The sequence below is a fragment of the Thalassophryne amazonica genome, chromosome 1, assembly GCF_902500255.1.
Source record: "Thalassophryne amazonica chromosome 1, fThaAma1.1, whole genome shotgun sequence".
Taxonomy (NCBI): domain Eukaryota; kingdom Metazoa; phylum Chordata; class Actinopteri; order Batrachoidiformes; family Batrachoididae; genus Thalassophryne; species Thalassophryne amazonica.
This window is the reverse complement of record NC_047103.1, coordinates 64654833-64682373: the sequence shown is the minus strand read 5'-3', so window position 1 is coordinate 64682373 and position 27541 is coordinate 64654833. Positions and strand designations below refer to the sequence as shown.

Here is a 27541-nt window from a genome sequence, read left to right as displayed (position 1 = left end):
GCTGTGAAGGTAGCCTCCTCTTCTTCCACCATGGGCCGCTTTGCTCCACAAGATGAAAGACTTGCAGCCCCTCATTTGCTTGTAATGTCTCACACGATGAAATTATCTCATGATCCACAAAACAATAAAATAAAAGTGAAAATACTCAGTTTTGCCTCCAGGTGGAGTGGAGAAGCTGCGCGACACTGTGCATGCGAGCTTGCCAATATAAGTGTTCCACCGACGAGAATTAACCTTTCTGAGATGGTAATACCGTGCAGCACTGGGCCGAAAATCAATGATCGATTTTGTGATCATATCTTCTGATCTGAGGCCACATGTTCTGGACACTTGGGTGAAGAGAGGGGCAGAGCTGTCAACTGATCACCATCTGGTGGCGAGTTGGATCAGAGGATGGGGAGGACTTTGGACAGACAAACAGATAGTGCGGGTAAACTGGGAACATCTGGAGGAGCCCACTGTCTGACAGACCTTCAACTCACACGTCCGGCTGAGCTTTTCTAGCATCCCTGCGGAGGTTGGTGGGCAACGTTCAAAGCTTCCATTGCTGAAGCTGCAGCAGAGAGCTGTGGCGTGAAGGTCTTAGGTGCCTCAAGGGGCAGCAAACCTCAAACACCACGGTGGACACACGTGGTCAGGGAAGCTGTCCAACTGAAGAACAAGTTGTGTCAGAGGACTCCGGAGGCAGTTGCAAGGTACCGACAGGCCCGAAGGGAAGCAGCCTCCACTGTGAGGGAAACAAAGCAGCGGGTGTGGGAGGAGTTCGGAGCAACCGTGGAGAAGGAGTTTCGGTTGGCACCAAGGTGCTTCTGGCAGGCCGTGAGGCACCTCAGGAGGGTAAAACGGGGAACCATCCAAGTCGTCTCCAGCAAGGATCGGCAACTGAGGATGTAATCCAGCACTGGAAGGAACACTGAGGAACTCCTGCATCAGACCGGAGCGCCCTCTATAATAGGGCAGTGCTGAAAGCTGATGAGTATTTTCATCAAGTTCCCTGGTGGAAGTCATTGAGATACTCAAACAACAACACAGCGGCAAGGCCCCGGGGGTTGATGAGATCCATCCAGAATTGCTGAAGGCTCTGGGTGTGGAGAGTGTCTTGGATGAGACGTCTCTTCAACATTGAGTTGAGGTAGGGACAGTGCCTAAGGAGTGGCAAATTGGGGTGGTGTTCCCCATATTTAAAAAAGGGGGACCTGAGAGTGTGTGCCAACTACAGGGGCATCACACTACTCAGCCTCCCTGGTAATGTCTACTCCAGGGTGCTGGAAAGGAGGGTTCGGCCGATAGTCGAACCTCTGATTGAAGAGGAACAATGCAGGTTCCATCCTGGTTATGAAACAACTGACCAGCTCTTCACTCTCACAAGGATCCTGGAGGGTGCCTGGGAGTATGCCCACCCAGTCTACATGTGTTTTGTGGACTTGGAGAAGGCCTATGATCGGGTACCCCAGGAGATATTGTGGGAGGTGCTACGGGAGTATGGAGTGAGGGGGTCCCTGTTCATGGCCATTCAATCTCTGTACTCACAAAACGAGAGCTGTGTTCGGCTGCTCGGCAGTAAGTCGGACTCATTTCCGGTGGGGATTGACCTCCGTCAGGGCTGCACCTTGTCGCCAATCCTGTTTGCCATATTCATGGACAGGATATTGAGGAGCAGTCGGGGAGGAGGGGTTCCGGTTTTGTGGGCTCAGGGTCTCATCACTGCCTTTTGCAGATGATGATGTCCTGTTGGCTTCATCGGCCAGTGACCTCCAACACTCAGTGGATCAGTTCGCATCAGTGTGAAACGGCTGGGATGAGGATCAGCACCTCTAAATCTGAGGCCATGGTTCTCAGCAGGACACCGATGGATTGCCTAGTTCAGGTAGGGAGTACGGTCTTGCCCCAAGTGAAGGAGTTCACTTACCTTGGGGTCTCGGCACAGCAGGTGCGGCGTTGCATTCACTCTGCTGTACTGTTGTGATGAAAAGGGAGCTGGGCCAAAAGGCGAAGCTCTCGATCTACTGGTCAATCTTCGTTCCTACTCTCAACTATGGTCATGAAAGAACTAGATCGCGGGTACAAGTGGCTGAAATGGGCTTCCTCAGAAGGATGGCTGGTGTCTACCTTAGAGATAGGGCGACAAGTTCAATCATCCGTGGGGAGCTCGGAGTCGCTGCTCCTTCACGCTGAAAGGAGCCAGCTGAGGTGGTTCGGGCATCTGGTGAGGATGCCTCCTGGGGCCTCCCTTAGGTGTTCCAGGCATGTCTATCTGGGAGGAGACCCATAACCAGGCAGAGAGATTACATCTCAACACTGGCCTGGGAATGCCTCAGGATCCCCCAGTCAGAGGTGGTCAATGTGGCACAGGAGGGGGAAGTCTGGGGTCCCATGCTAGAGCGGCTGCCCCCGCAACCCGATCTCAGATAAGCAGTTGAAGATGAGTTATTTTCCTTTCAACATCACCAGTTTTAGATTTTTTTTTATTTTTTATTCGGAGACAAAAAAAAACAAAAAACAAAAAAACACTGAATTTTCACATTTGTCGTTCAAATACTGAGACGCGCCTCACCTTGGGTTGTGCAATTACTGGGCTAACTGCTGGAATGCTATACAGTGAGACTGTCTTACTGTCTCTGTTTGCTGCCATTAAAATGGTCAAACACTTTGGCTATATGAACTTAAATTCCATAGTTTAGCTTATGTACATAACGTACAGTGTTTTTTGTCAACAGCTGTATGTGTGTAACATGTTTCATGTGCTGAGCGATCATAAAACGGCTGCAAAAAGGCACCAAGTGAGACATGCAGTTCTCCTGCATCATGGTAGGGGGCACTGGTGATCCCAGGGATTCTTCTTGCAGCAAGTCCTCTCAGCTGCAGAATAAGTGACGGCAAGCTACAATTTACAGTTAGCAAGTTAAGAGCCATGGTCCATTTATTTTACTTTCAGAATGAAGGACATATCCAACACTGACATATCCAAACTGAAACTATTTTTTTTTTAACGGGACTTTCAATCGATGCAGGAGGTAATCATTAAAGGAAGGGCTGCAGGACAGAAGAGCTGCTCTTTTCAAACGGAGTGGGACACAGGTAAAGGCTGGCTGTGTGGATGACCAACAAGAAAACGCATTTTCTGCTGCCTTCTTTTTTCAACTTGTGACTGTCTAGACTCAGATGGGATATTGTGACCTAAAGAATTTTTTCAAACACGAGCAGTCGACCACTCACATTCAAAGCCAGAAAGGACAACTTTCTTCCCTGACAGTGATCTCAACTGAGAAAGACTTTTAAAACTGAAGGAAGATAAGGAACACTTACAAAAAAGTCATCGATACTCTTGTTCGGAAGGAGAGGCACATTTATACATAAAGGTAAGACCATAATGTTTTTTAGTTAAATGTGCTATAGTTTGTATGTGTAAAGAATTCTGAAATGAGATTTTACGCATAACCTGTTAACTGCTGCCAATCAAATGGTGAATAAGCTGCTCTGTGGGGTTCATATGTTTGTAAATCTGATTGTGATGAAGTCAGTGCCTCACCAGCAATCAACCTCACCGCACGTCACTGGTACATGGTCACTGGATCCTATAGATCTCTGGACATAAATAAAAATAAAATCTGTATACGGTCACTGGATCTTATTAGTGTGCCTGAATAAGCGAAGAGCGCATCTCGGGCCGCGCAGTGCATTATGGGTATGCTAAATTTTATGGCTACCAATCCACACTCAAAGACAGCAAAAAGCAGTGAGGAGTGCTATGATTTGGACCATTTCAACTGCTGGAAAGTTGATGATTTAAAGCGTTTTTGTAAGCTCCGCGGATACAACCAGGACTGCGTACAGCAATAGAGAGAAATGGAAAGAAGAGCTGGCTCCCCTTGCGTGTGCTGCATCAGTACAGAAACTACCATTGGTGCCGACAAAGGAGGAAACGAGAGCTGCTGTCGAAAATGATTAACGGTCCTTGTTGATAGTTGGAGACAAACAAATTTCTGACCCCTTGAAGGCAACTGACGGATGGTTAGACAAAGTCCAGGGTCTGAAACTGTGGATACTGCAGAACATTTGTTAAGCAGGATGAGAAATCGCTACTCCACCGGCTTCGTAATGACTACAATGAAGGTGGGTCTCACATATAACCTCCTTGGTGTCACGTTTGTTTTTATAAGTTGACAGACATACAATAATATGTGCATGCATGCAGTTTGTTTATAGAACATGTTTAATATTACGCACCACGTCATTACAGCGACATTACAGTCATAAGCCGATGCACGAAAATGGCGCCATCAACCACATTATAATTCTGCACGGTTTCAGGATATTGACAAAATAAATGTGTGCAAGAAACTTACAATTTTAGTCCATCTTTTACGTCCATCTGGATCTTTCTTTTCTTTTCTGTGGGGAAATTGTGTTGAATGAAAGGTTTACAAGCACATTTCTTGGTCTTTTTGTGGACTCGGCGGAGCTTTGCAATCGTGTGTTTTCAGCCACTTTTCAAGCCTATAAATTCCGTTTGAGCATTTGAAAACAACACAATGCGCACCTGTCATTATTGTATGCATCGCTTAAGGCTTAAAGCCTCTGAAGCAATCCCTGTAAGCCTCAACTTTCACAGTCCTCAAACGCTGCTGTATACGAAATTCAATGGTAGCGGTGTGTGTTTGGTAGCTGGAATTTTTGACACGTTTGCCCGACGCATGTGCAGATGTGTTGCGCACGTCGCTTATTGAGAGCATGACATCAGGGGGAAAAAACAAAAAAAACAGTCACATGACTCCTGGTGCCATCTTGGGTTCAAAATGGCATTCACTGTTAATCTGACTGCATGGAAATCCAGCTATTTTATTTATTTATTCGCTGAAAATGCCGGGTTGCTGTGCATTTGGATGCACCAAGAGACACAGCAAGGGCTTCAAGATGTACAGATTCCCTTCAGATCCGAACAGAAGAAAAATTTTGGAAAATAGTCAGCTGTGTGGGATGGAAGCCGACATCACAGTCAAAGTCTTGAGAGGTAAATTTATTGTTTCAGTCCCATGTATGGTAAAACTCACCTAAACCGTCAAAGTATAAACCGGATAGTCACAGTCACTGGACAAAAAAGTCCCAAAGATTTTGTGTCGTCTTCCATGTGATAAACACCGTATATAACAGATTTCACTCACATCAGATAAAATGTCCCGCCCGATCGCAATGTATTTCCATTAAAAACTCAGAGCAGTCTGGACATGCAAAGTAACAGAGGTACAAATTAAAGGTCAGCTCTGACACTTGCAGATGTGAGGAAAGTGGGACCGGAGTCATTTCTGAGATTAAAAGCCCAACCGTTTATTTTTTCACACCATGTTCAGACTCAGAGCCACAGCCTGGAGGTGAGGCTGTTAAATCAGACAAAAAAAGGCTGTTATTTGACACTTCTGCTTTTACTCCTTTGTCTGCCATCATATTATTATAGTTTTTACTGTGCGCATGCCGATTACAAATGGATCAGAAAAGGTGATCCGCCATCCCCAACTGTCAGTCTGAGCTGTCCGTCTGTCAGATCAGACGGACAGCTGCGTCTGCCTGCTGAACTGTGAGATGCAAGGGTACTCTCATATGGCTGTGTCCAGTAGTGTTTTAATCTAGTATTAAATTGGCATTTTAAGTAGTTTAGTATAAATTAATAAATGCCCTTTATTTTTACAAATAAAAAAATTATATATTTCAAATACAAAATTTGTAAAAACGAACACACGCTACAGTAACTTGTGTGTTGGTTTTAATAAACGAACCAGTGAAGGAGACTCATTTTTCCCATAAGGCCTTTCGGCACATGTCTGTTAAAACCTCAAACCTTCAGAAATTAACACATTCCTTTAAAAGATATGCGATATTTTCTCTCTGCAAAAATGACAGCGGTACCGTTAACATCAATAAACTGTCCGGAATTAGTTGTTTGAGTAAAACCATGAGTGAGAAGTGTGTTGCGCTTCATGTCTCCTCTACAATCACCAGCTTTTTGCATGTTGAAAGTAAATGACTTTTTTTTTTTTCTTTTCGTCGTTTGGGGCAACAGGCGGCTCACTCCACTCTCTTCTGCTGAGGGAGGCCTGAGCTCACAGCCGCCCGACTATTGTAAAACATGCAGCAGGTAAGTACCAAAATGTATGAGTTTGATTTGCTATGCAAGCAAAAAAAAAAGTTAGCAGACTGAAAGTTAGCGGACCTATATTTAGCAGGAACTAAGTGGTCCGCTGATGGTTTTCAAAATTAGCTAAAAAGCTAATCCGCTAACAAAAAGTCAGCTCTGCTAATTAGTGGTTAGCAGAACTGTGCCCACCACTGAACACTAACAACACTGTTACATTAACAGGAACCACAAAAACAACATTTAAAACCAAACTCCCAAGGGGCATTGCAGCACAATGTCCATTTTTTTTTTTTATTGGTTAGCTAAAATTGCTCATTTCTCCAAAAAATATTTGTCCTATCAACTTTCCCTTTTGCAGTGTTCATCCTTGACCAAAAATACATAAGCATACTGAACAGCAAACAGCAGCTCTACCCGGTTTTTAGATGATTGAAGCTACACACATGCACAGAAGACATTTGACTATTATAATATAGATGCTAACAGCATTAGCACTTCACCATTTTCAGCCGGTAGCTTCACCTGTTAGCTCCACTTCATGTATGATTACTGGAAAAATATGCAGCTCATGACTTTTAATGCTCACAACAAAGTAAACAGTTAGGAGAACCACTGCACAGTCCCCAAAAATGATTTAATAAACAAATGAAGACAGGCTTTCTTGCTTCTTTTGAGTTTATTGGCAGATTACAACGCAACATGGTGCATTAACGCCACCTACTGCAGCGGGGGTGTTCGTGCACCAAGACTTTGTTCATAAAAACTGATGCATTTTCTGTTTGCGTGGCCAATATTCCGTTCATCTGAATGTTCACCCCTCCATATATTTCAATAAAAATTTCATCACGGAAAATTCACATTTAGCGCCAGATCCGTTCCACCATGGGCGCAACTCTCATAATGCAAACTCGCAAATTGATGTCACTATCATGTGACTACTACATATTTAATAAAAGAAAAAAAAAAAAAAGCATTGCATATATAAAAAAATTAATGAAGCTTAAATAAAATAATTCCCATGCAAAACTAAAGTTATTGTGGGTCACCCAGTACATTTTTAGAACTCCGGAAAGATCAATGTACAATGATGACACTGTCACAGTTAAGATGCAGAAGTAACAAGAAAAACCTCATTAACTCTTCCAAATTTTTTTTTGCTTTTATATGATGTGTTGGGGGTCACAAAATTAAGGTGGGCATTTAAGCAACTTGAATTATAAAGTGGTGGGGGATGCATGGATACATATTTGCAGATGTATAAGTAAAATGTTAATTTCTCATTTTTCTCAAAGTCTAAGTTAGAAAATATATAAATTAAACTAATTTTACTTAGCTCACACAGATCAATTTAATCAAACAATTTTTATGCCATTTTCACACCTGCACTGTTTGTTTATATATATATATATATATATATATATATATATGCATATGCCTTGACCTCGACTTCTGAGCATATGCATCACAATTTCCGTCAGAAAGTGATAAAGCAGAGTTCCCACCAAGTAATAGTTTACAGATATATTACAGACTCTAATGCTGCGTTTACACATAACGACAAGTCACAATTGCCACGAAGTACACATTCTTGGCCGCTGATCACGAATGTGATTATTCGAGGCAGAGGCGTCAGGTGTCCTCAGGAACTCCTACAACCTGTTACCACACGTTACGATTAATGGCACGTGTTGCTGGAGAATTATCAGGAACCATTACGCACGGTCAAGAATAGTGTTCTGTGTTGTTGCGCGCTATTGCGCGTAGCAGCGCATTAAGTTCTGTCACGTTGTGAACGAGATGAATTGTCTCCACACACACACACCCATATTCATCCAACCGAATTCAGATTGCTCCAGTTTTTCAGAAGAACTTTGTGACTGCATGCATAGTTGGACTCTGTGCCATGGAGTGGCGCAGAGAGGAGGAGGAGGAGACGAACAGAGCCAGATGTGTGGCTTCATGTGGGTCTTGTCTCGCGCATTTTCCCAAACATCAGGCACTTGCAGCAGGTGGAACACTTGCAGGAGCGCGCTGAAGAGCACTGAAATTAGACTTTTAGCCGACTTGGTGTCAGCAATCAAACTGAATGCGGTGCAGCAGGGTTTAACTGTGCGCACGCTTCTTCCTCCGCCGGACTGGAGGAAGTGCAGAGACGTCTGGCTGCACGTGAGTCTCGCTCCTCTGGTTCCTCTGGCTCAGTTCTCCCGCTCATCGGTTACAACAGCAGGTGGAACACCTGCAGGAGCGTCCTGAGGAGCTTCAGCAGGAACTGCGGAATGACATTTGGAGCCGAGTTTAATTGTGTGCACGTGACAGAAAACAGATTTGTTGTGGCGCGCAGTGAAATGTGACGCCACGTTACAAGTCGTGTCAAAACTTCACAGTTTCCGTGTCACTTCGTAATAACGCGTGAGTTTAAATCATTTACCCGATTAAAACTGTGGACCCCCCCCCCCCTCCACCGCACTTAAATAATCTCTCACGCTTCCTCATTAAAGAGAAAACATCATTTTACAGTCTGCCACTTCATTTCAATTAATATTATTTATACAGCACCAAATCACAATAAAGCTGTCTCAAGGCGCTTCACACGAGCAAGGTCTCACCTTACCAACCCCCCTGAGCAAGCACACAGGTGACAGTGGTAAGCCAATACTTCAATGCCAGATAAATAGCATATATGTTCATGGCCATCTTTTTTAAAATGTGGATTAAATAAGAATACATATTCAAGGTGAATTTTCTTCTTTTATCTGGTCAGGTCTGCGTCATAACTCGCAGCATATTTTTGCAGGTCGGGTAATGCATATTGGTTCTCATGATAGGTTGGGTGGGTCCGAGTGTCAAAATACCCTGACTAACACATCACTAGTAGCTGGTCATTCATGTGTTTTATTATGTTTCAACACAAAGGGACAAATCCAAAGGAATGTTTGGAAGCAGTTGATTTCATGTGACCCCATTTACGAGAACAGCACGTGACGTCTTCTTTTTGATAGACTATAGAACAATGACAAGTGTTTCCAAGATTTCCCAATGCTTGGAACCAGTGTGTCAAATTTGAAGTCAGTACCTTGCAGCACCTACAAAATTTTTGGTATTATTCCCCAGCCTATCCGTTCTTTATTTCTGCTTTTACCTTCTCCATTCTGTTGAATATTCTGGCGCACATTCAGACACAGTGGGCATCACATTTCTCCCTGTGTTGCTAGTTTAAATTGTTAGTTGACGCCGAGATGCAAGACCAGCTGTGCGGGCAGAGCATATTGACAAGCATGCGACGTGCCCAGGTTTCAGCAGGTGGCAGACAAACTACATGCAAGTTCAACTACAGCTGTTCAGAATTTTCCATAAATTATGCAACAGCCACTAGCTATCCAGCAGGTAGCAGACATTTTGGGGAAATTAAAAAGGCAAAACAAAGACTTTTTTTTTTTTTTGACTGGACTAGTACATTAAAAAGTACTTCACCAGATATAAAAGGGCCAAGCCTCATTATACGTATATTCTTTTAAGATGTTGACTTACAACATGATAGCATTTATTGTTACCCGAGGCCATCAAATATGGCCACTGGGTATTGCAAAGGCTTTGCATCAATCCATTCGTCTGTCCATCTGTCTGTGCTCAATATAAGTCCAGTCCTGACTCCTATTACTGCCAGAGTTTTCAAATTCACAGGGAACATTCTTGGGAGACGGACCTTGGACAAGTTCAAAGATGGCTAACCTTGACCTATTTTAAGAGGTCAAAAAAAAAAAATAATAATCACATTCTGTTCCTATTTTATGCTCTCAATCATGCAAATTTTTTTTTTTTTTTTTTTTTTTTTAGGTGCAGGGGTGACAGCCAATAAGACTAGAGCAGCACCATGATGTCACTGGCTGTTCTCTCTCTGCAGCTCCAAAACCGGTTTGTTTATGTGTAAATACAACATGTTTCTCATATATTATGTAAAAGCTAGCAAGAAATAAAACACTTCTAAAACTTAAAACACTGTTAACACATGATACCTGAACCTGATAACACGTCTGGAGTGATTTACAAGACATTTCACAGGGAACTGGCATGGTGACGTCACTGGCTGGTCTAGTTAACCACTAACTGCATTTTGTGTTTATGTCAACATATTCTTTGTCATATATTACTGAAAGGTAGCGAGAAATAAACACTTACAAAACTGAAATGCTACTTTTGTAACCCAATAGCACCTCTGGAGTGACAGACATTTCGCAGACATCAGTATGCATGTTAACTTCTGTTAACTTCCACTAACTCAACGCTAACTTCCACTGTTGTCAAAAGCTCATGTATGCACATGCACGCCCTCCTGCAAATGCCGTTAAAATGTAAATAAAATATTGTTTATGTTTGATTGAGTTTAATCTGTAACGTCAACAAACACACTGAGTGTATCAACAACACAAACAATAAAGGCTTATTTCCACTGTGGTCCTTGTGAAATAATCACGACAAAACACAGGGGCTTGACTGAACATGTATGAAATGTAAATAAGACAATAGGATCCGAATAACAAATGTATAATTATGTATATATATATATATATATATAAAACTATTTTATTATAATGTAACTCATAACTATTATTAATGATTGTTTAGCGATTGAGCACTGCAGACAAGACATACATACAAACATATACGAGGGCTGTCAATAAAGTAACGGTCCTTTTTATTTTTTTCAGAAACTATATGGATTTCATTCATATGTTTTTACGTCAGACATGCTTGAACCGTCGTGCGCATGCGTGAGTTTTTCCACGCCTGTCGGTGACGTCATTCGCCTGTGAGCACTCCTTGTGGGAGGAGTCGTCCAGCCCCTCGTCGGAATTCCTTTGTCTGAGAAGTTGCTGAGAGACTGGCGCGTTGTTTGATCAAAATTTTTTCTAAACCTGTGAGACACATCGAAGTGGACACGGTTCGAAAAATTAAGCTGGTTTTCAGTGAAAATTTTAACGGCTGATGAGAGATTTTGAGGTGAGACTGTCGCTTTAAGGACTTTTCACGGTGTGAGACGTCTTGCAGCGCTCTCAGGCGCCGTCGTCAGCCTGTTCAAGCTGAAAACCTCCACATTTCAGGCTCTATTGATCCAGGACGTCGTGAGAGAACAGAGAAGTTTCAGAAGAAGTCGGTTTCAGCATTTTATCCGGATAAACCACTGTTAAAGGAGATTTTTTTAATGAAAGACGTGCGGACGGGTCCGCGCGTCGGGACGCAGCCGCCGCGACGCTCCGCCACAGGAAAAACACCTCTGTTGAAAGCCTTAAGGACAAGTTGGAACATGTCCTGCCTGTTAAACAATTTCTCATATACTCACTCCACTGAAAGCCATCAAAAGCCGCCTGGATTTTACAAATGGTTATCAACACGGAGGTGTTTTTCCTGTGCCGCCGCACCGCGTCGGCTGCGTCCCGACGCGCGGATCCGTCCGCACGTCTTTCATTAAAAAAATCTCCTTTAACAGTGGAATATCCGGATAAATTGCTGAAACCGACTTCTTCTGAAACTTCTCTGTTCTCTCACGACGTCCTGGATCAACAGAGCCTGAAATGTGGAGGTTTTCAGCTTGAACAGGCTGATGAAGCCGCCTGAGAGCGCTGCGCGACGTCTCGCACCGTGAAAAGTCCTTAAAGCGACAGAATCACCTCAAAATCTCTCATCAGCCGTTAAAATTTTCACTGAAAACCAGCTTAATTTTTCGAACCGTGTCCACTTCGATGTGTCTCACAGGTTTAGAAAAAATTTTGATCAAACAACGCGCCAGTCTCTCAGCAACTTCTCAGACAAAGGAATTCCGATGAGGGGCTGGATGACTCCTCCCACAAGGAGTGATCACAGGCGAATGACGTCACCGACAGGCGTGGAAAAACTCACGCATGCGCACGAGGGTTCAAGCATGTCTGACGTAAAAACATATAAATGAAATCCATATAGTTTTTGAAAAAAATAAAAAAGGACTGTTACTTTATTGACAGCCCTCGTACATAGGGTTCTAGCTAGCGCAAACTTGCGTTTCGGCCCGTTATTGTATAATTTTGGACCGTTACGCTTATATACAATTTTCAATACAGCGTCTGTAATCAACCGTTTCTGCAGCGCGACGCCAGTTTGAAGCGTGAATTGAAGCAATGCTTCGGTTCAATGGCTCGTGGCTCTTTGATTCGCTGTTCTTCAGAAGCAGTAAGTCCGCTTCTTAAGCCATCTGAAAGCCATTAAAATATCATGAGTCATTTTTGTGTGGATTAAAGTCACTAACTGGGACTCTTGTCTCTTGTCTTGTTGCAGTCAAGAAATGAGCTTCAAACGCTGCGCGGCTCTCACTCTGTCTCTCTGAGACAGAGTCCGCTCGGAATTAATAACTTCAAAACGAATCGCCGCTTTAAATAAAATGACACCTCTTACAAATGTTGCAATACAGACAATAAAACTACAATCGACGAAAATGGTTTTTCCTCCCAAAATGAGATGTCCGGCATTCTTTATAGACCTGACCTGCAGCACTTCTGCAAGAGCTCAGCTCAGAGGTATGGAAATACATTGATGCCAATAATAATGTCTGAAAGGAAATGCTTTTGACAAAAACTAACAGATTTTATTTCTGTTTATGTCCAGAGATTAAGGATCCACCATGTAGAGTTTATGTCCCAAGTTTAAGGATCCAGTAACCAATTTCATATTTATTTACTTTAAGACTCAAAATGTTGTTCAATTTCAATTTAATCAGCTTATAAAGCGCCAAATTACAACAAAAGCCGTCTCAAGGTGCCTCACACAGAACAGTTCAACATAAAAAATTAAAATAAATAAATGAAAAAATTCAAATACCTAATTAAACACAGAAGTAAAAGAATAAAACATAAAAACTATTCATAAGAGAATAAAAATAGGTTTTAAGTCTTGACTTAAAAATATCCACGGACTCTGCCTCACTGAGGGCCATGTACTGGCTAACCCAGAATGAGATTGCCCACTCAACAAACTTCTCCAGCCTTCTGGACATGATGAAGGGATGTGGGCTGTCGCACCTGGTTTTTCCCCTTTGGGTACCCCTAGAATGGGCAATTTTTAGCTTGAATTTTCAAAACCTTCCCTCCTTCTGCAACATCCCCCCCCCCCCCCCCCCCCCGGTCACTTCGCTCCATCGACATTACTACGCTAAAATTTTATCCTAGTTACAACCGTGTGTATATATATATATATATATATATATATATATATATATATATATATACACATCCAAAGCACACACACACACGCACACACACACACACACACACACACACACGATTGGGAGGTGATGGTCTAGTAGTTAAGGTGTTGGGCTTGAGTCCAGAAGATCCCCGCTGGTTCATATCCCCGCCTGACTGGAAAAATCACTAAGGGCCCTTGGGCAAGGCCTTTAATCCCCTATTGCTCCTGGTGTGTAGTGAGCGCCTTGTATGGCAGCACCCTGACATCGGGGTGAATGTGAGGCATAATTGTAAAGCGCTTTGAGCGTCTGATATAGATGGAAAAGCGCTATATAAATGCAGTCCATTTACCATTTACACACACGTCACACTTTGCACTGAGATACCAATTCAACAACTGGAAATGATAAGAAAACAATTCTCATACGGCCGAGGGTATTAACGTTGCGATATATTTTTAAGTTGTAAAAGTGATCAAGACGACTGCACTGAGGTTGCCCCCCCCCCATATCTTTGTCAACCATAGTGTTTCAGAGATTAAAATGGATCAGCAGGTATGAAAAAAGGCCGTGGCTATTCGCACGACGGCCGTGTCCATAACTGTCATTTGGCTATTCGCACGGCAAGACTCTGGTGGCAAAACGTGGAACTACTTGTATAAACAAACATACTGCATTCAAGATGTCTTAACTCCTTTAATATTTTTCGATTTTGATGACTTTTTTTTTTTTTTTATTCGGCCGTGTCCATAACTCTCATTTCAGTATTCGCACAGCAAGACTCTGGTGGCAAAAGGCCGACCCTATTCGAACGGCGGCCATGTCCATAACTCTCATTTAATGCAGTATGTTTGTTTATACAAGTAGTTGCAAGTTTTACCACCAGAATCTTGCCGTGCAAATAGCCAAAAGAGAGTTATGGACACGGCGGCCGTGTGTATAGTTACGTCGATGAAAAAAAAAAATACCACTACCAAGCTGCTAAATGATACCAATAACTGACAAAATAGACTTATGTTTCCATGCTTTGCTACCAGAGAGGTTTTGCCTACCTGGCAGTGCACACCAGAAAGACAGAACACAAAGAACAGTGATTGATTGTGTGGTCCTACACGTTACCAGCACAAGAAAAATGTACAATTTTCCAACCACAAATACAATCGAAATTTAATGTGCATAAGCGTTATTGTCAATATTGCCAAATGTTTGGAATGCGTAACAAATTATACTTTTGAAAGCTGTTTTTCCCCCTTATGCCACTGTACCCCGAGTTTCAACACAACCTCGATAAACTGATTTGCTATATACACATGAAAACAAGCGTAAAAAGAGAAAGAACACGCTATTAGCCACTTTGTCAATCTTCCAGTTTTGAGTATCAACTAAACTGTTGTTGAACAAAAACATCATTCTTTGGTCTTTAACCAGTAATATTAAAAGATTTTTCCCCTCAAAGTTGCTACAATGATATGAAGAAGAGAAATACCAACACTGCTACATTCTTCACTTCCTTGTCAAGCCAATTAGCCAGCTAGCACCTTTATGACCAGTTAACATTTCGACAAGTCTATATCCGCACAGGACTGTCAGGTTGAAAAACAGTTCTTCTCTAGATTCATAATTAAATGCCAACATATAACTAAACTAACGTTTCTGTGCTTATAGGCGTCTAATTAATGAGCACTCTAATTAGCTATGCCGAACAGCGACGAATCAATTAGCTAGCAGGCTAGGTATCGTCGCATTACGGAGGTGTTCCTGGACTTAGTTTACTTTTAAAAAAAAAAAAAAACATCGTGCAACGACCCGATACATTTCTCTCAAAGTGAAAAACAAACAAAACAGGCGGAAGCGTGTTATTAGCCTTCATTAAAGGCTGGACGGGCGTAAATAAAAGCTGTTAACAGCCTTGTCACTAGCTAGCTTGCCTGTTAGCAAGCTCTGAGATAATTAACGGCTCCTCAAAGTAACTCCGCTTACCTATAAACTCCTGCTGCTCCAGGTGAGGAGGTGCAGCGTCGAAAGCACCAATTGTCTTCACCCACAACAAAACATAAAGCCACCGGGCTTCAGAGCAAAGCAGAAGGGGAGGAGAAAAAAAAAACCTCGGCCTCGAGTTATATCCTTACCCCGCTGATTGTGGTCTTCCGATAGGGCATGTAGCACTGCGCCGCCCGCCGCCTGCCGCTCAACAGCGCAAATTGAGGCCTAACCGAACCAAAGCCATTTAATTAACGAACGTGTGGGCTCCGTTTACAGATGTGGAGAAAACACTCGCACCCCTCCCCTCCCCTCACTCCCTCACCCCTCTGACGCCGTTCTTGCGCTCGAGTCCACTGCTTTAAAAAATACTTACGGTGCAACACATGGCCATTTATCATTGAAGAGGTTCACGCCGTAATTGGCGAAAAGATTAAAAACGCTTTGAAAGCGGAGTGCACCGCGTTCCGATCGACGGCTGGAGAGGGAGTGGGGAGGGGAGGGGAGGGGAGGGGGGCGATCGGGGAACATGCGAAGGAGAGACGAAGGGGCAAGGGGGGAGAGAGTGAAGGAGAAAAAAAAAGTTTTGGATTTAATCGTGGGTTCCGAGGTGCGATCCGTCGTTCTGAGCGGATCGTCTGTCCGCGAGGCCACTCCGATTCGCTCCAATCGCCGTAATTAACCGATCGCCGAAGACGTTTAATTAAGTTGGGCGCAATTAGCTAAGGCGTGTTTTTTACCTGCATAGTCGCCGCTCCAGCGCTCGCTCGCTCACACACGCACACACAACACACACACACACACGCTTCCTCCGTGGCTCCTCAAAAGTGAAAAGTTTTTGCCTGCCCTCCCTCTCTCCGTGTGTGACTCCTGTTCTCCCCTCCCTTCATTCGTCCTATCCCTCTCTCCTTCCCCTCTCCCCTCTAGTAAACAGACCACAGCTCCCCCCGCGGCTGATTGCTTACATTCAGGAGGGACATCAAACCCTCTTATATAACTAATATTATTAATTATTATTTGTTTGCTCACCGATTGAGCACTGCAGACAAGAAAAAAATGTATAATACATGTCTTTATTTTTTAATTATCAAGGCCGCATAATCCACACGGAAATGGAATGTGTCCTTATTTACACAGTAAAGGTGAACCCTCCTCCTCCTGCCGAGTTGGGCTGTCACAGCGTTACAGCTTAATTAAGGCTCAGCAACCGAATACAAATTGTTGCCCGGCCTGATCTGTGTGGTTTCTCTATTAAGTCAGATTCTAGGTGTGGCGCACCTCGACAGCCGAGCATGTGGAATAAATATTTATGAAGCAAAGAGGAATGGAACTGCACCATCTGCATGGCAGTGCCTCACTGGGACAGGAAGTGGAGGCGCTGATAGCTGCCTCTAATTGCGCCTGTGCAAAATTAACTGCTTTGCTGACGTGTTGGAGCTGCTCCGATTGATTCGCCCCTCTCATCGTTGATGCCAATTAACTCAGCGATTTTAAAAGGTGTGTGTGTGTAAGAGAGAGAGAGCGAAAGAGAGAGAGAAAAAGAAAAAGAAAGCGAAAGCGGCTGTTTGTGAGCTTTTAAAAATGTTATCCCAGAAAAAAAAAATGAGAGAAGCCGATAGAACCCTCAGCGTTTTAAACGACGGATTATAATGACACACCATGCTTTTACAAAACTATAATGTACTGTGCTGAACGTTTTGAAGGCGCTAGGCCTTTAAAGGGGTCATGTTATGCACGTTTTAAGCAAGCTAATATATGTCGGGTTTCCACGGTTGGGACATGATAGGAGGGTGGGACTTGCTTCCCACAGTGCACTGCGTGCCATAGCAACCAGTGTGAAGGGTAAAACAAAAGCTGTCGGTCACGCTATAAACTTACATGGCAAACCCAACAGCATCAGATGAAGTAAATGCAGAATTGTTGCAGTCGGATATACAGTGAGGAAAATAAATATTTGAACACCCTGCGGTTTTGCAAGTTCTCCCACTTAGAAATAATGGAGGGGTCTGAAACTTTCATCTTAGGTGTATGTCCACTGTGAGAGACATAATCAAAAAAAAAAAATCTGGAAATCACAATGTATGATTTTTTTTTTTTAATAATTTATTTGTATGTTACTGCTGCAAATAAGTATTTGACCCCCTACCAACCAGCAAGAATTCTGGCTCCCACAGACCTGTTAATTTTTCTTTAAGAAGCTCTCTTATTCTGCACTCTTTACCTGTATTAATTGCACCTGTTTGAATTTGTTACCTGTATAAAAAAACACCTGTTCACACACTCAGTCAATCACACTCCAACCTGTCCACCATAGACAAGATCAAAGAGCTGTCTATGGACACCAGGGACAAAACTGTAGACCTGCACAAGGCTGGGATGGACTACAGGACAACAGGCAAGCAGCTTGGTAGAAGACAACAAATGTTATGATTATTTATTAGAAAGTGGAAGAAACACAAGATGACCGTCAATCTCCCTCGGTCTGGGATTCCATGCAAGATCTTACTTTGTGGGGTAAGGATGATTCTGAGAAAGCTCAGAACTACACAGGAGGACCTGGTCAATGACCTGAAGAGAGCTGGGACCACAGTCACAAAGATTACATTAGTAACACATGATGCTGTCCTGGTTTAAAATCCTGCAGGGCAGCTAGGTCCCCCTACTCAAGCCAGCACATGTCCAGGCCCGTTTGAAGTTCACCAGTGACCATCTGGATGATCCAGAGGAGGCATGGGAGAAGGTCATGTGGTCAGATGAGACCAAAATAGAGCTTTTTGGAATCAACTCCACTTACCATGTTTAGAGGATGAGAACAACCCCAATAAAACCATCCCAACCATGAAGCATGGGGGTGGAAACATCATACTCTGCGGGTGCTCTGCTGCAAAGGGGACAGGACGACTACACCGTATTGAAGGGAGGATGGATGGGGTCATGTATTGCGAGATTTTGGCAAACAACCTCCTTCCCTCACTAAGAGCATTGAAGATGGGCCTTGGCTGGGTCTTCCAGCATGACAATGACCCCAAACACACAGCCAGGGCAACTAAGGAGGGGTCTCCGTAAGAAGCATTTCAAGGTCCTGGAGTGGCCTGGCCAGTCTCCAGACCTGAACTCAATAGAAAATCTTTGGGGGGAGCTGAAACTCCAAACCTGAAAGATCTAGAGAAGATCTGTATGGAGGAGTGGACTAAAATCTCTGCTGCAGTGTGTGCAAACCTGGTGAAAAACTACAGGAAACGTTTGACCTCTGTAATTGCAGACAAAGGCTACTGTACCAAATATTAACATTGATTTTCACAGGTGTTCAAATACTTATTTGCAGCAGTAACATACAAATAAATGATTAAAAAAATCATACATTGTGATTTCCGGATTTTTTTTAGATCACGTCTCTCACAGTGGACGTGCACCTAAGATGAAAATTTCAGACCCCTCCATGATTTCTAAGTGGGAGAACTTGCAAAATTGCAGGGTGTTCAAATACTTATTTTCCACACCGTATATTCAACTGTATACACCACAAAGACAAGATATTTAATGTTCAAACTGATAAACTTTATTGTTTTTGTGCAAATATTTGCTCATTTTGAAATGGATGACTGCAACACATTTCAAAAAAGCTGGGACAGTGGTATGTTTACCACTGTGTTACATCACCTTTCCTTCTAACAACAATAAGTGTTTGGGAACTGAGGACACTCATGATTGGGTATAAAATGAGCATCCCCAAAAGTCTCAGCCATTCACAAGCAAAGATGGGGCGAGGATCACCACTTTGTGAACAACTGCATGAAAAAATAGTCCAACAGTTTAAGCACAATGTTTCTCAATGTTCAGTTGCAAGGAATTTAGGGATTCCATCATCTACAGTTCATAATTTAATCAGAAAATTCAGAGAATCTGGAGAACTTTCTACACGTAAGCGGCAAGGCCGAAAACCAACATTGAAGGCATGGGACCTTCGATCCGTCAGGCGGCATTGCGTTAAAAACTGAAATCATTATGTAAAGGATCTTACCCCGTGGGCTCAGGAACACTTCAGAAAACCATTGTCAGTTAACACAGTTCGTCGCTACATCTACAAGTACAAGTTAAAACGCGAAAGCCATACATCAACAATATCCAGAAACGCCGCTGCCTTCTCTGTGCCCGAGCTCATTTGAAATGGACAGACGCAAAGTGGAAAAGTGTGTTGTGGTCTGATGAGTCCACATTTCAAATTGTTTTTGGAAATCATGGACGTTGTGTCCTCCAGACAAAAGAGGAAAAAGACCATTCAGATTGTTACCAGCACGAAGTTCAAAAGCCAGCATCTGTGATGGTATGGGGGTGTGTTAGTGCCCATGGCATGGGCAACTTACACATCTGTGATGGCACCATCAATGCTGAAAGGTACATCCAGGTTTTGGAGCAACACATGCTGCCGTCCAAGCGACGTCTTTTTCAGGGACGTCCCTGCTTGTTTCAGCAAGACAATGCCAAGCCACATTCTGCACATGTTACAACAGCGTGGCTTCATAGTAAAAGAGTGCGGGTACTAGACTGGCCTGCCTGCAGTCCAGACCTGTTGCCCATTGAAAATGTGTGGTGCATTATGAAGCACAAAATACGACAACAGAGACCCTGGACTGTTGAACAGCTGAAGTCGTACATCAAGTAAGAATGGGAAAGAATTCCATCTACAAACCTTCAACAATTAGTTTCCTCAGTTCCCAAACGCTTATTGAGTGTTATTAGAAGGAAAGGTGATGTAACACAGTGGTAAACATACCACTGTCCCAGCTTTTTTTAAACATGTTGCAGGAATCCATTTTAAAATGAGCAAATATTTGCACAAAAACAATAAAGTTTATCAGTTTGAACATTAAATATCTTGTCTTTGTGGTGTCTTCAATTGAATATAGGTTGAAGAGGATTTGCAAATCATTGTATTCTGTTTTTATTTACATTTTACACTATGTCCCAACTTCATTGGAATTAGAGGTGTATAGCAGAGATAAACAATTACCAATTACAGGAAATATACATATCCGAGACAGCTTGTTAGAGACAGTTTGCCATATTCATTATAGGGCTGGGTGATATGACGTAAAATTCATATCGCCATATAAATTTAATCCCTTCATGGTAATGGTATATATATATCATGATATAAACTTAAGTGTAAAAATTATAATGGAAGTTTTTCTGGTTACATAGTCCCTTAGCAAAGCTAAATTGATAAAAATAAAACAACAACAAAACAGGTATAATCAGGTATGCACATAACTGGTACTCATGGTGCTTGTACGTGCTAAAAATAAATGATGCGCAACAGAAAACACAAGGGTAGCACTTCATAGGAGGAAAGCAATGACAGTGTTTCCCTCTGTGTGCATCAATGATTTTTAGCACACACAAGCATGATGAGTACCAGTTATGTACACCCCTGGATATAGTGTAATTTTGGGACCATTTATTGTGCAGATCTCAAAACTCAAAATTAAAACTCAGCACTCTATGGTGCAAAATAGTGCAAACAAACACTATTTTTATAACTTATAATGCAAATATAAATTGTAAATTTCAAAAACATGAACAAATGTAGCAAAAAAGGTATATAGAACTATTTACATTAAAATGCAGGGAATGCTTCAGCATTTTTTGTACAACTATGTACAAGCAATAAGATGACACACAAATTATATTTGTGCCACTCAGAAAAACAATTCCTGTCCAAAGGAAGACCTCTCTGACTTGTGTTGTTGTTGTTGTTGTAATTTTGGACACTGACCGACTTCACACTTTGTCATTCCTGATTCTGTCCATCTGGAGGCAGTGTTAGTACTAGTTTTGTCTGCCTTTCATGGTGTTTTGTCCAGGAAGTCCTCAGAGACCACCCCACATGGGCTGGTGATCGTGATTGCCTTAGGTTGTGCGGTTCCACCAATGATAAAGGGGAAGGCATTGTTTTGGGGCAGGAAAAGCATTAAAAAATGCTTTTCCTGCCCCAAAACAATGAGGAAATGAGACTTTTTGCTGTGGCTTTCTGCAAATACGCGTAGGTTGTGGGTAAAGTAAAGGTTTGCCCGAGCTGCTGTCAAGCAGCAAGGGGGTTTTGATTCCTCTATGACTGCACCCTGTGGTGGTCCTCAAAATTTTTAGGCCCCTGGAATGAAGCCCCTGTAAAGACGTTAGACAGACACTTTCTGTAGAGTGTGTACATCCATTACGTCCTACACAATCTTTCTTAAGGTTTATCATCCATGAAAATGTTAAACGTAACCACAGGAAGGTTAACACTCCTGTACAGTCTTGCAGTATTGCCAGTGCTGATCAATGTATTTTTGTTGCATATTATTTCAGATGAGTATTGAAGTGGAAAGAAAATTTTTGTGCAATGCTGACACTGTAAAAACACTGGAGGCTCTTGGGGGTATGTACTCAGTCAGTCTTCTATGCTATGTACTCTACCTGTTGGGATTACAACCACCTGTCTTCTGTTTAGAATATATAAAAACAAATCTGCTTATATAGCTGTGAATGGAATTAACTACATCACAAATGTTGCTGTTTTATGTCATATTTGTCTCTGTTATCTTGTCATTTTAAGAAATAATTTTATTTGTTTTTACTTATTTATTTATTTTCTTCAGCGGTATGTATTGGTCAGTGGCAATTTCATGACCAGTATTTTGATACCCCCGACTTTGACCTTACTTTGAGAAACATGTGGCTGCGGAAACGTCGCGGATGTTGGGAGCTCAAATATCCAATCACAACTGCCAGCAAGAGGGAAGGCAGAAGTGGAGAACAACCTACACGATCATCCCTGTGCACACATTACAAAGAGATAACCAACCTGCCTGAAATACAGCTGAGAGTGGGCGAGGTCATAAAAGGCATCTGTAGGGATACTTCAAGTCAGCCGCTAGCAGAATTGGCAGAAGAAGAAAGAACACCCATAAAGGCCGAGGCTTGCTGTAATGTAGCCAGTGATGGAAGTTTACAGGACAAGGATTCTTGGCTGAGTGAAGTTAACCTTGAATGCTTTGCAGAGTTCACAACAGTACGTCGGACATTCACTTTGGATGAAGACGGTGTACAGATCGATCTTGATCATGCTGACTTTGGCTACTATGTGGGTGAAATTGAGGTACTCCTGCCAGACGGAGGAGATATGCAGTGTGCCCAAGATAAAATTCAAAGAACAGCTGACAAGCTTGGTGAGCACCTCTATGGCCACACTGTGTATACATTTAATACACATTCAATTAAATTGTATCATTCATATAGCACAGTCGTTCCCAAACCTGGTCCTTGGGAACCCAGGTACTGCACATTTTCCATTTCTACTTGTTCTAATTGCAAATAATGATCAAATCAGGTGTTTTCCCTTGTTCAGCTAACTGTTGACTGGCTGAACAATATGAATATGAATAAGTTTATTCAGCACACACATGAACAAAATACCAACATAAAAAACTCTTCTTAACAAATCAAAAAACTAAAGAAAATACAACAATAACTCAAACGATTTCCCAAATTGGGTGCAAGGGAATACACTCGATTGAGCTAATGTGATCTGATGTTATTTATTACTTTCTGATGTGGTCTGAGTAGATTAGGGACAAATGGAAATTGCTGATTACTCAGGGTCCCGAGGACCAGGGTTGGAAATCACTAACATTATACAATGATTTTTTTTTATAAAAACAATGGTAAGAATATTTGCATGAGTTGAAAAATGGAAAGCACCATTCAGCAGGGCACATTTTCATTCATCTTTCACTGAATGAAAATATTATTTCCATTACACAAATGCAAAACACTTAGTATTTGTTTTATATGACACCTCAATAGAGCCGCATCATTTGATTATTTTACTTAAAATTAGACAAATGTTCCTTCTTGGAGCAGGAATTGGAGGGCAGCGGGGCCCAGGAGTGTACTCCAGCTGTCAGGCAGCTCGCCAACACACTGCTGAGGAGCTTAGGCTACTATCTCACTGGGCTGTGAGAGCTTGCACATGACAGTGGTGAGGGAAATCACTTGATTTCACACAATGTTTGCTTGGTGGCGCTCTTCAGTCGCAAACTGTCACAACTGTTGTACCTGGATTTTCAGTTGTTCAAAGTTGGCGAGGCGACATGGGTCCTCCCTGTATGCTCCCACAGCTGTCACTGGTGTCGTGGGACCTTCTGAATATACTTGTTGGAACTCCTAATGTGAGAGAACTGTGGGAGGGGTGGGGCACACACACGAGCTGGAAGAGGCTGAGCTGCTGCCGGCCTGTCCACAGTTGCAGCAGACATCAGGACTCCTGTTCGAGCTTTCTAGACTCATGCATTAATGTTTTTTCTTTTTTTCTTTTTATTGAGGAGCACAGGTCTCCAGGAGCGGGGTGCACAGCGCTGTATTGTTTTTAATCTTTTTTTCTGGAGTGCACTCTCTGTCTCTCTGTCCCTGAGGATGTGCGCCGGACTTGTTTGATGTACTCGCTGTGAGGGCGACATGATTGGTGGGGAAATATGATATCGTGCTTACATTAAAACTGGAAAAATTTTTCTGCTAAGTGGCATGCTAGTGAAAATGTGACATCATCTGTCCATCAGAGCCAAAATGCAGGAGGACAGAGGAGGAGGACGCGCAGTCTGTGCCAAATCAACATGCAGATCCACCGCGGATCTGTGCTGGAGACCCAGAGTGAAACAAAGCAAGGGAACAGCGAAAGGGAGTTACAATGTTATTGCCAAATAAATCAAATCAAAGGACGCACGGCCCCAAAGCACTGCTGGACATTGTTGTGTCACAGAGAAGAGGCTGGTCCAGGAGTGCTGTGTGCAGATCTTGGAGCAGAGGACAAAAGGATCCTGTAAGTGGGGATTGTATACTGGACATGGAGGAGAGGACAGTAGATCCAGCAGGGACGTCGTTCTGCAAGTGCACTATCCACACTTTAAGGTGCGTTTACACATAACGACGACAAGTCACAAATGCCACGACGTATATATTCTTGGCTGGTGATCACGAATGTGATTATTCGGGGCAGAGGCGTCAGGTGTCCTCAGGAACTGTTGCAACCTGTTACCACGCGTTACGATTAATGGCACGTGTTGCTGGAGAATTATCAGGATGCACCATCAAGAATAAGTTTCTGCACTGTTGCGTGCTGTTACGCGTGATAGCGTGAATGAGGTGAATTGTCTCCAGACACACATCCATATTCATCCATCAGCTGCTGAACAATTCAGATCGCTCCAGTTTGCTCCACAGAAGAACTTTGTGACTGCATGTTTAGTTGGGCTCCGTGCCATGGAGTGGCGCAGAGAGGAGGAGACAGAGAGCCAGATGTGTGACTCCATGCGGTTCTCGTCCCAAACATCAGGCACATGCAGCAGGTGGAACACCTGCAGGAGCGCGCTGAGGAGCATTGGAACAAAACTTTTAGCCGACTTGGCATCACTGTACTCCTTCAGCATTACTGCAGCAATGAAACTGAATGCAGTGCAGCAGGGTTTAATTGTGCGCACTTCAGAGAAGAACGCTGTCATGCTCTATTAAGGATCACCACTCATCAAGATGGATCAACACGCTCAGTTGCGACCTCCACGACATGAGGTGAAATGAGGGTGGTGCGTGACATTTGTGGAAGATTTTTTGACAGCCAAAAACATGCTCCACGAAAATCACGAATAACGCACTATTAAGAAACCTATTCAGATGCGTTAAGTCACGTTAACAATGTCAGGAATGTGCCAAGAATTATGCAAATATGACATTCGTAACGCTTCTTGCCTATGTGTAAACGCACCATTAGTTTCAGCTCCCCGGGGGGGCGGACAATGCAAGGCTTTATTATTATTTTTATTGACTTATTTTGTTTATTATTTTTATTTTGTCCTTACTGGGTACAGTTGGGGGAATTATTACAGTATTCACCTGGATAATAGCAGGATAATAACAGCTAAACACTGTGCATTAATGTCTGATGATTTCAGCTGCGAGTGGCCACTTCAGTGACATCCCAACTGCAAAATTCTGGCTCTTTGGAGTGTTTGGTCACAAATTTGCCTTTCCAACTGCTCTCCAACAGTCGAAGCCCAGTGAGATAGTACCCTTAGTATGCTGTGTGGAGCACACATCTGCTTTCTTTGATCCAGCCAAAGAACCTGCACAATTCTTCTTCTGGTAGCACCTCAACGTCCGCTAAACATGTCCCCATGAACACTGTGCCTGCTGGATTTAGCTTCCCCATATCATGGAAGCATTTTTGCTTAAAAAAAAATATATATATTGAAGGCATGCAGTAGAGTGACTTATATCGGACAGAAGTTCTCAGTACTGACGTCACTCATACAGTGGGACAAATAATAACTGTCACATGACATACAATGCACCAACCAAATGACAAGGATTTATTTTGGTGTCATATAATATACAAATAATGAATGTTTCTGAGTGCAGTGGTAAGAATATTTGCATGAGTTGAAGATGGAACAGTTAGGCGAAGCAGAGTTGAATGGTACTTTCCAGCTATTAGTGAATTAAAATATTCCTTCTATTGCACGCATGGAAAACATTCATTAATTGTTTTATACCTGGCTTTGGAAGATAGATGGTTATTTTAGAGATGTGGGCATAGACTGGTTGTCTGCTTGGGTGGTTGTCATCCAGAGCCCAAGGCCATTCTGCTGCTCCCAAACTTCACTTGACACCTAAGTAGATCTGCTTCATTTGATATTTTTATTTAAAATTAGGTGTTTCTTCTTGTAACAGCAGGAGGACACGGGGCTGTGTGTCGGCACAGGAGTCGACTCGCACCGCTAAGATTACGAAGAGCTGCTGAAGACCAAAGTGGCGCTCGCTAAGGCTCAGCAGTATGTGTGGAAGTGTGGAACACATCAGTTTTCCTCAATCAAGCAAAAAAAATTATGATAGGAAGTTGTTTAGTTCTTCATCTGGCAATATTTCTTTGGCCATGAAAGATGTCTCAGATAAGATCCTCCTGTCTCAGGTTAGCTTCCTTGTATCATGGAAGCATTTTCACAAAAAGCTAATAGTTGTTAAATAGAGCAAAATGTGTGTTGTGTGATTAAAAATATACAGTAAACAGGAGCAGAATACATGATACATGAGATCAGTCACATAGTGGAACAAATAATGACTGTCACATGACATACAATCCACCAGTCATCCATTGGTGTCATATAAAACAGAATATAGATGTGCTATTCTAAGACTTACTTTTTCATGTGTACCTCAAGATATGCTCTTCTTTTTCACAGGTCTGTCTGGAGATAAACGAGTTGAAGGAAAAATTGATGTTTACCTTCAAAGAAACCTGCCAGAGCACTATGCAAAACTGTTAAGCACACATTTTGTAACGGGTATGTAGGATCTGCTAGTAGTATTTGCTTTCTGTAACTGGCACTTGTTATTGGTGGTAGTGTTGATGACCACGTTGTTATTAGAACAAGCTAATTGTGGAGTGTCTGAGGGTTTGGTCTTGGAGCCCACTTTCTTTTTTCTTTTCTTCTTTCTTAATTTGGTTTTAGAATGATTTCAGAACTCCAGAGCCACTTTGTTCTGGTAGCAGCAGTCAGGCAAGAAGTTCACTCCGACATGAGCACAGGAGCACAAGAGCTCTTGGAAGAACTGTAAATATTTTTGATTTATTCTTTGTGAATGCTTTATGCTGGTTCTTGTGGTGATCTTGCTAAAGCTGTGTCGGTCATTAATTGTTCTGTATCATGAGTGTAAAATGTGTCTGAAACAGTGTTGACACAGCTACTTTTTTAGTTACTTTATACAGTTACCTCATTAACAGCTTTATGCAGTTACTTTATTATGAGCTGCCGACAACTTGTAACTAATACAGTTGTATGTAAAATTTTGGACACCCCTGATGATTTCCATGAATTTCCTTTATCAATCATTGATTGTTTGGATCATCAATTTCAGTTAAATATATCATATAGCAGACAAACAGTGATATTTGAGAAGTGAAATGAACTTTATAGGATTTACAGAAAATGTGCAATAATTCTTTAAACAAAATTAGACAGGTGCATAAATTTGGACACCCCAACAGAAAAAAATACATCAGTATTTAGTAGATCCTCCTTTTGCAGAAATAACAGCCTCTAAACACTTCCTATAGCTTCCAATGAGAGTCTGGATTGTGGTTGAAGGTATTTTGGACCATTCTTCTTCACAAAACATCTCAGGTTTGTTGG

At 42.4% G+C, this 27541-nt stretch overlaps 2 protein-coding genes across 4 annotated transcripts in view; one reads left to right on the top strand and one right to left on the bottom strand.

The window, feature by feature from the left end:
- zfhx2 (zinc finger homeobox 2) overlaps positions 1-16171 on the bottom strand; it is a 52277-nt gene extending 36106 nt beyond the window's left edge. Inside the window, exon 1 of one of the 3 annotated variants that reach the window (XM_034171292.1) lies at positions 16061-16171. In XM_034171292.1, the coding sequence (XP_034027183.1) occupies positions 16061-16066 (6 nt within the window). In that variant the 5' untranslated portion in view covers positions 16067-16171. Of the gene's footprint in view, positions 1-15469; positions 15632-15696; positions 15768-16060 lie in introns of those variants that run through there. The other 2 variants (XM_034171284.1, XM_034171276.1) reach the window with 2 other exon arrangements.
- Positions 16172-16575: 404 nt separating this feature from the next.
- On the top strand, positions 16576-27053 carry thtpa (thiamine triphosphatase). Its single transcript, XM_034180907.1, has 5 exons — positions 16576-16817; positions 21669-21738; positions 21959-22528; positions 26591-26714; positions 26762-27053. The coding sequence occupies exons 2-4, from the start codon at positions 21669-21671 to the stop codon at positions 26698-26700; spliced, it is 750 nt and encodes a 249-aa protein (XP_034036798.1). The 5' UTR covers positions 16576-16817; the 3' UTR covers positions 26701-26714; positions 26762-27053.
- Positions 27054-27541: the final 488 nt, after the last annotated feature.

Bases quoted from the DNA above. Each gene is read 5' to 3' on its own strand.
- thtpa (XM_034180907.1), top strand. From the start codon at position 21,669: ATGAGTATTGAAGTGGAAAGAAAATTTTTGTGCAATGCTGACACTGTA. The intron at 21,739-21,958 runs GTATGTACTCAG...TATTTTCTTCAG, and splicing joins AACACTGGAGGCTCTTGGGG to CGGTATGTATTGGTCAGTGG. The intron at 22,529-26,590 runs GTGAGCACCTCT...TCTTTTTCACAG, and splicing joins AAGAACAGCTGACAAGCTTG to GTCTGTCTGGAGATAAACGA.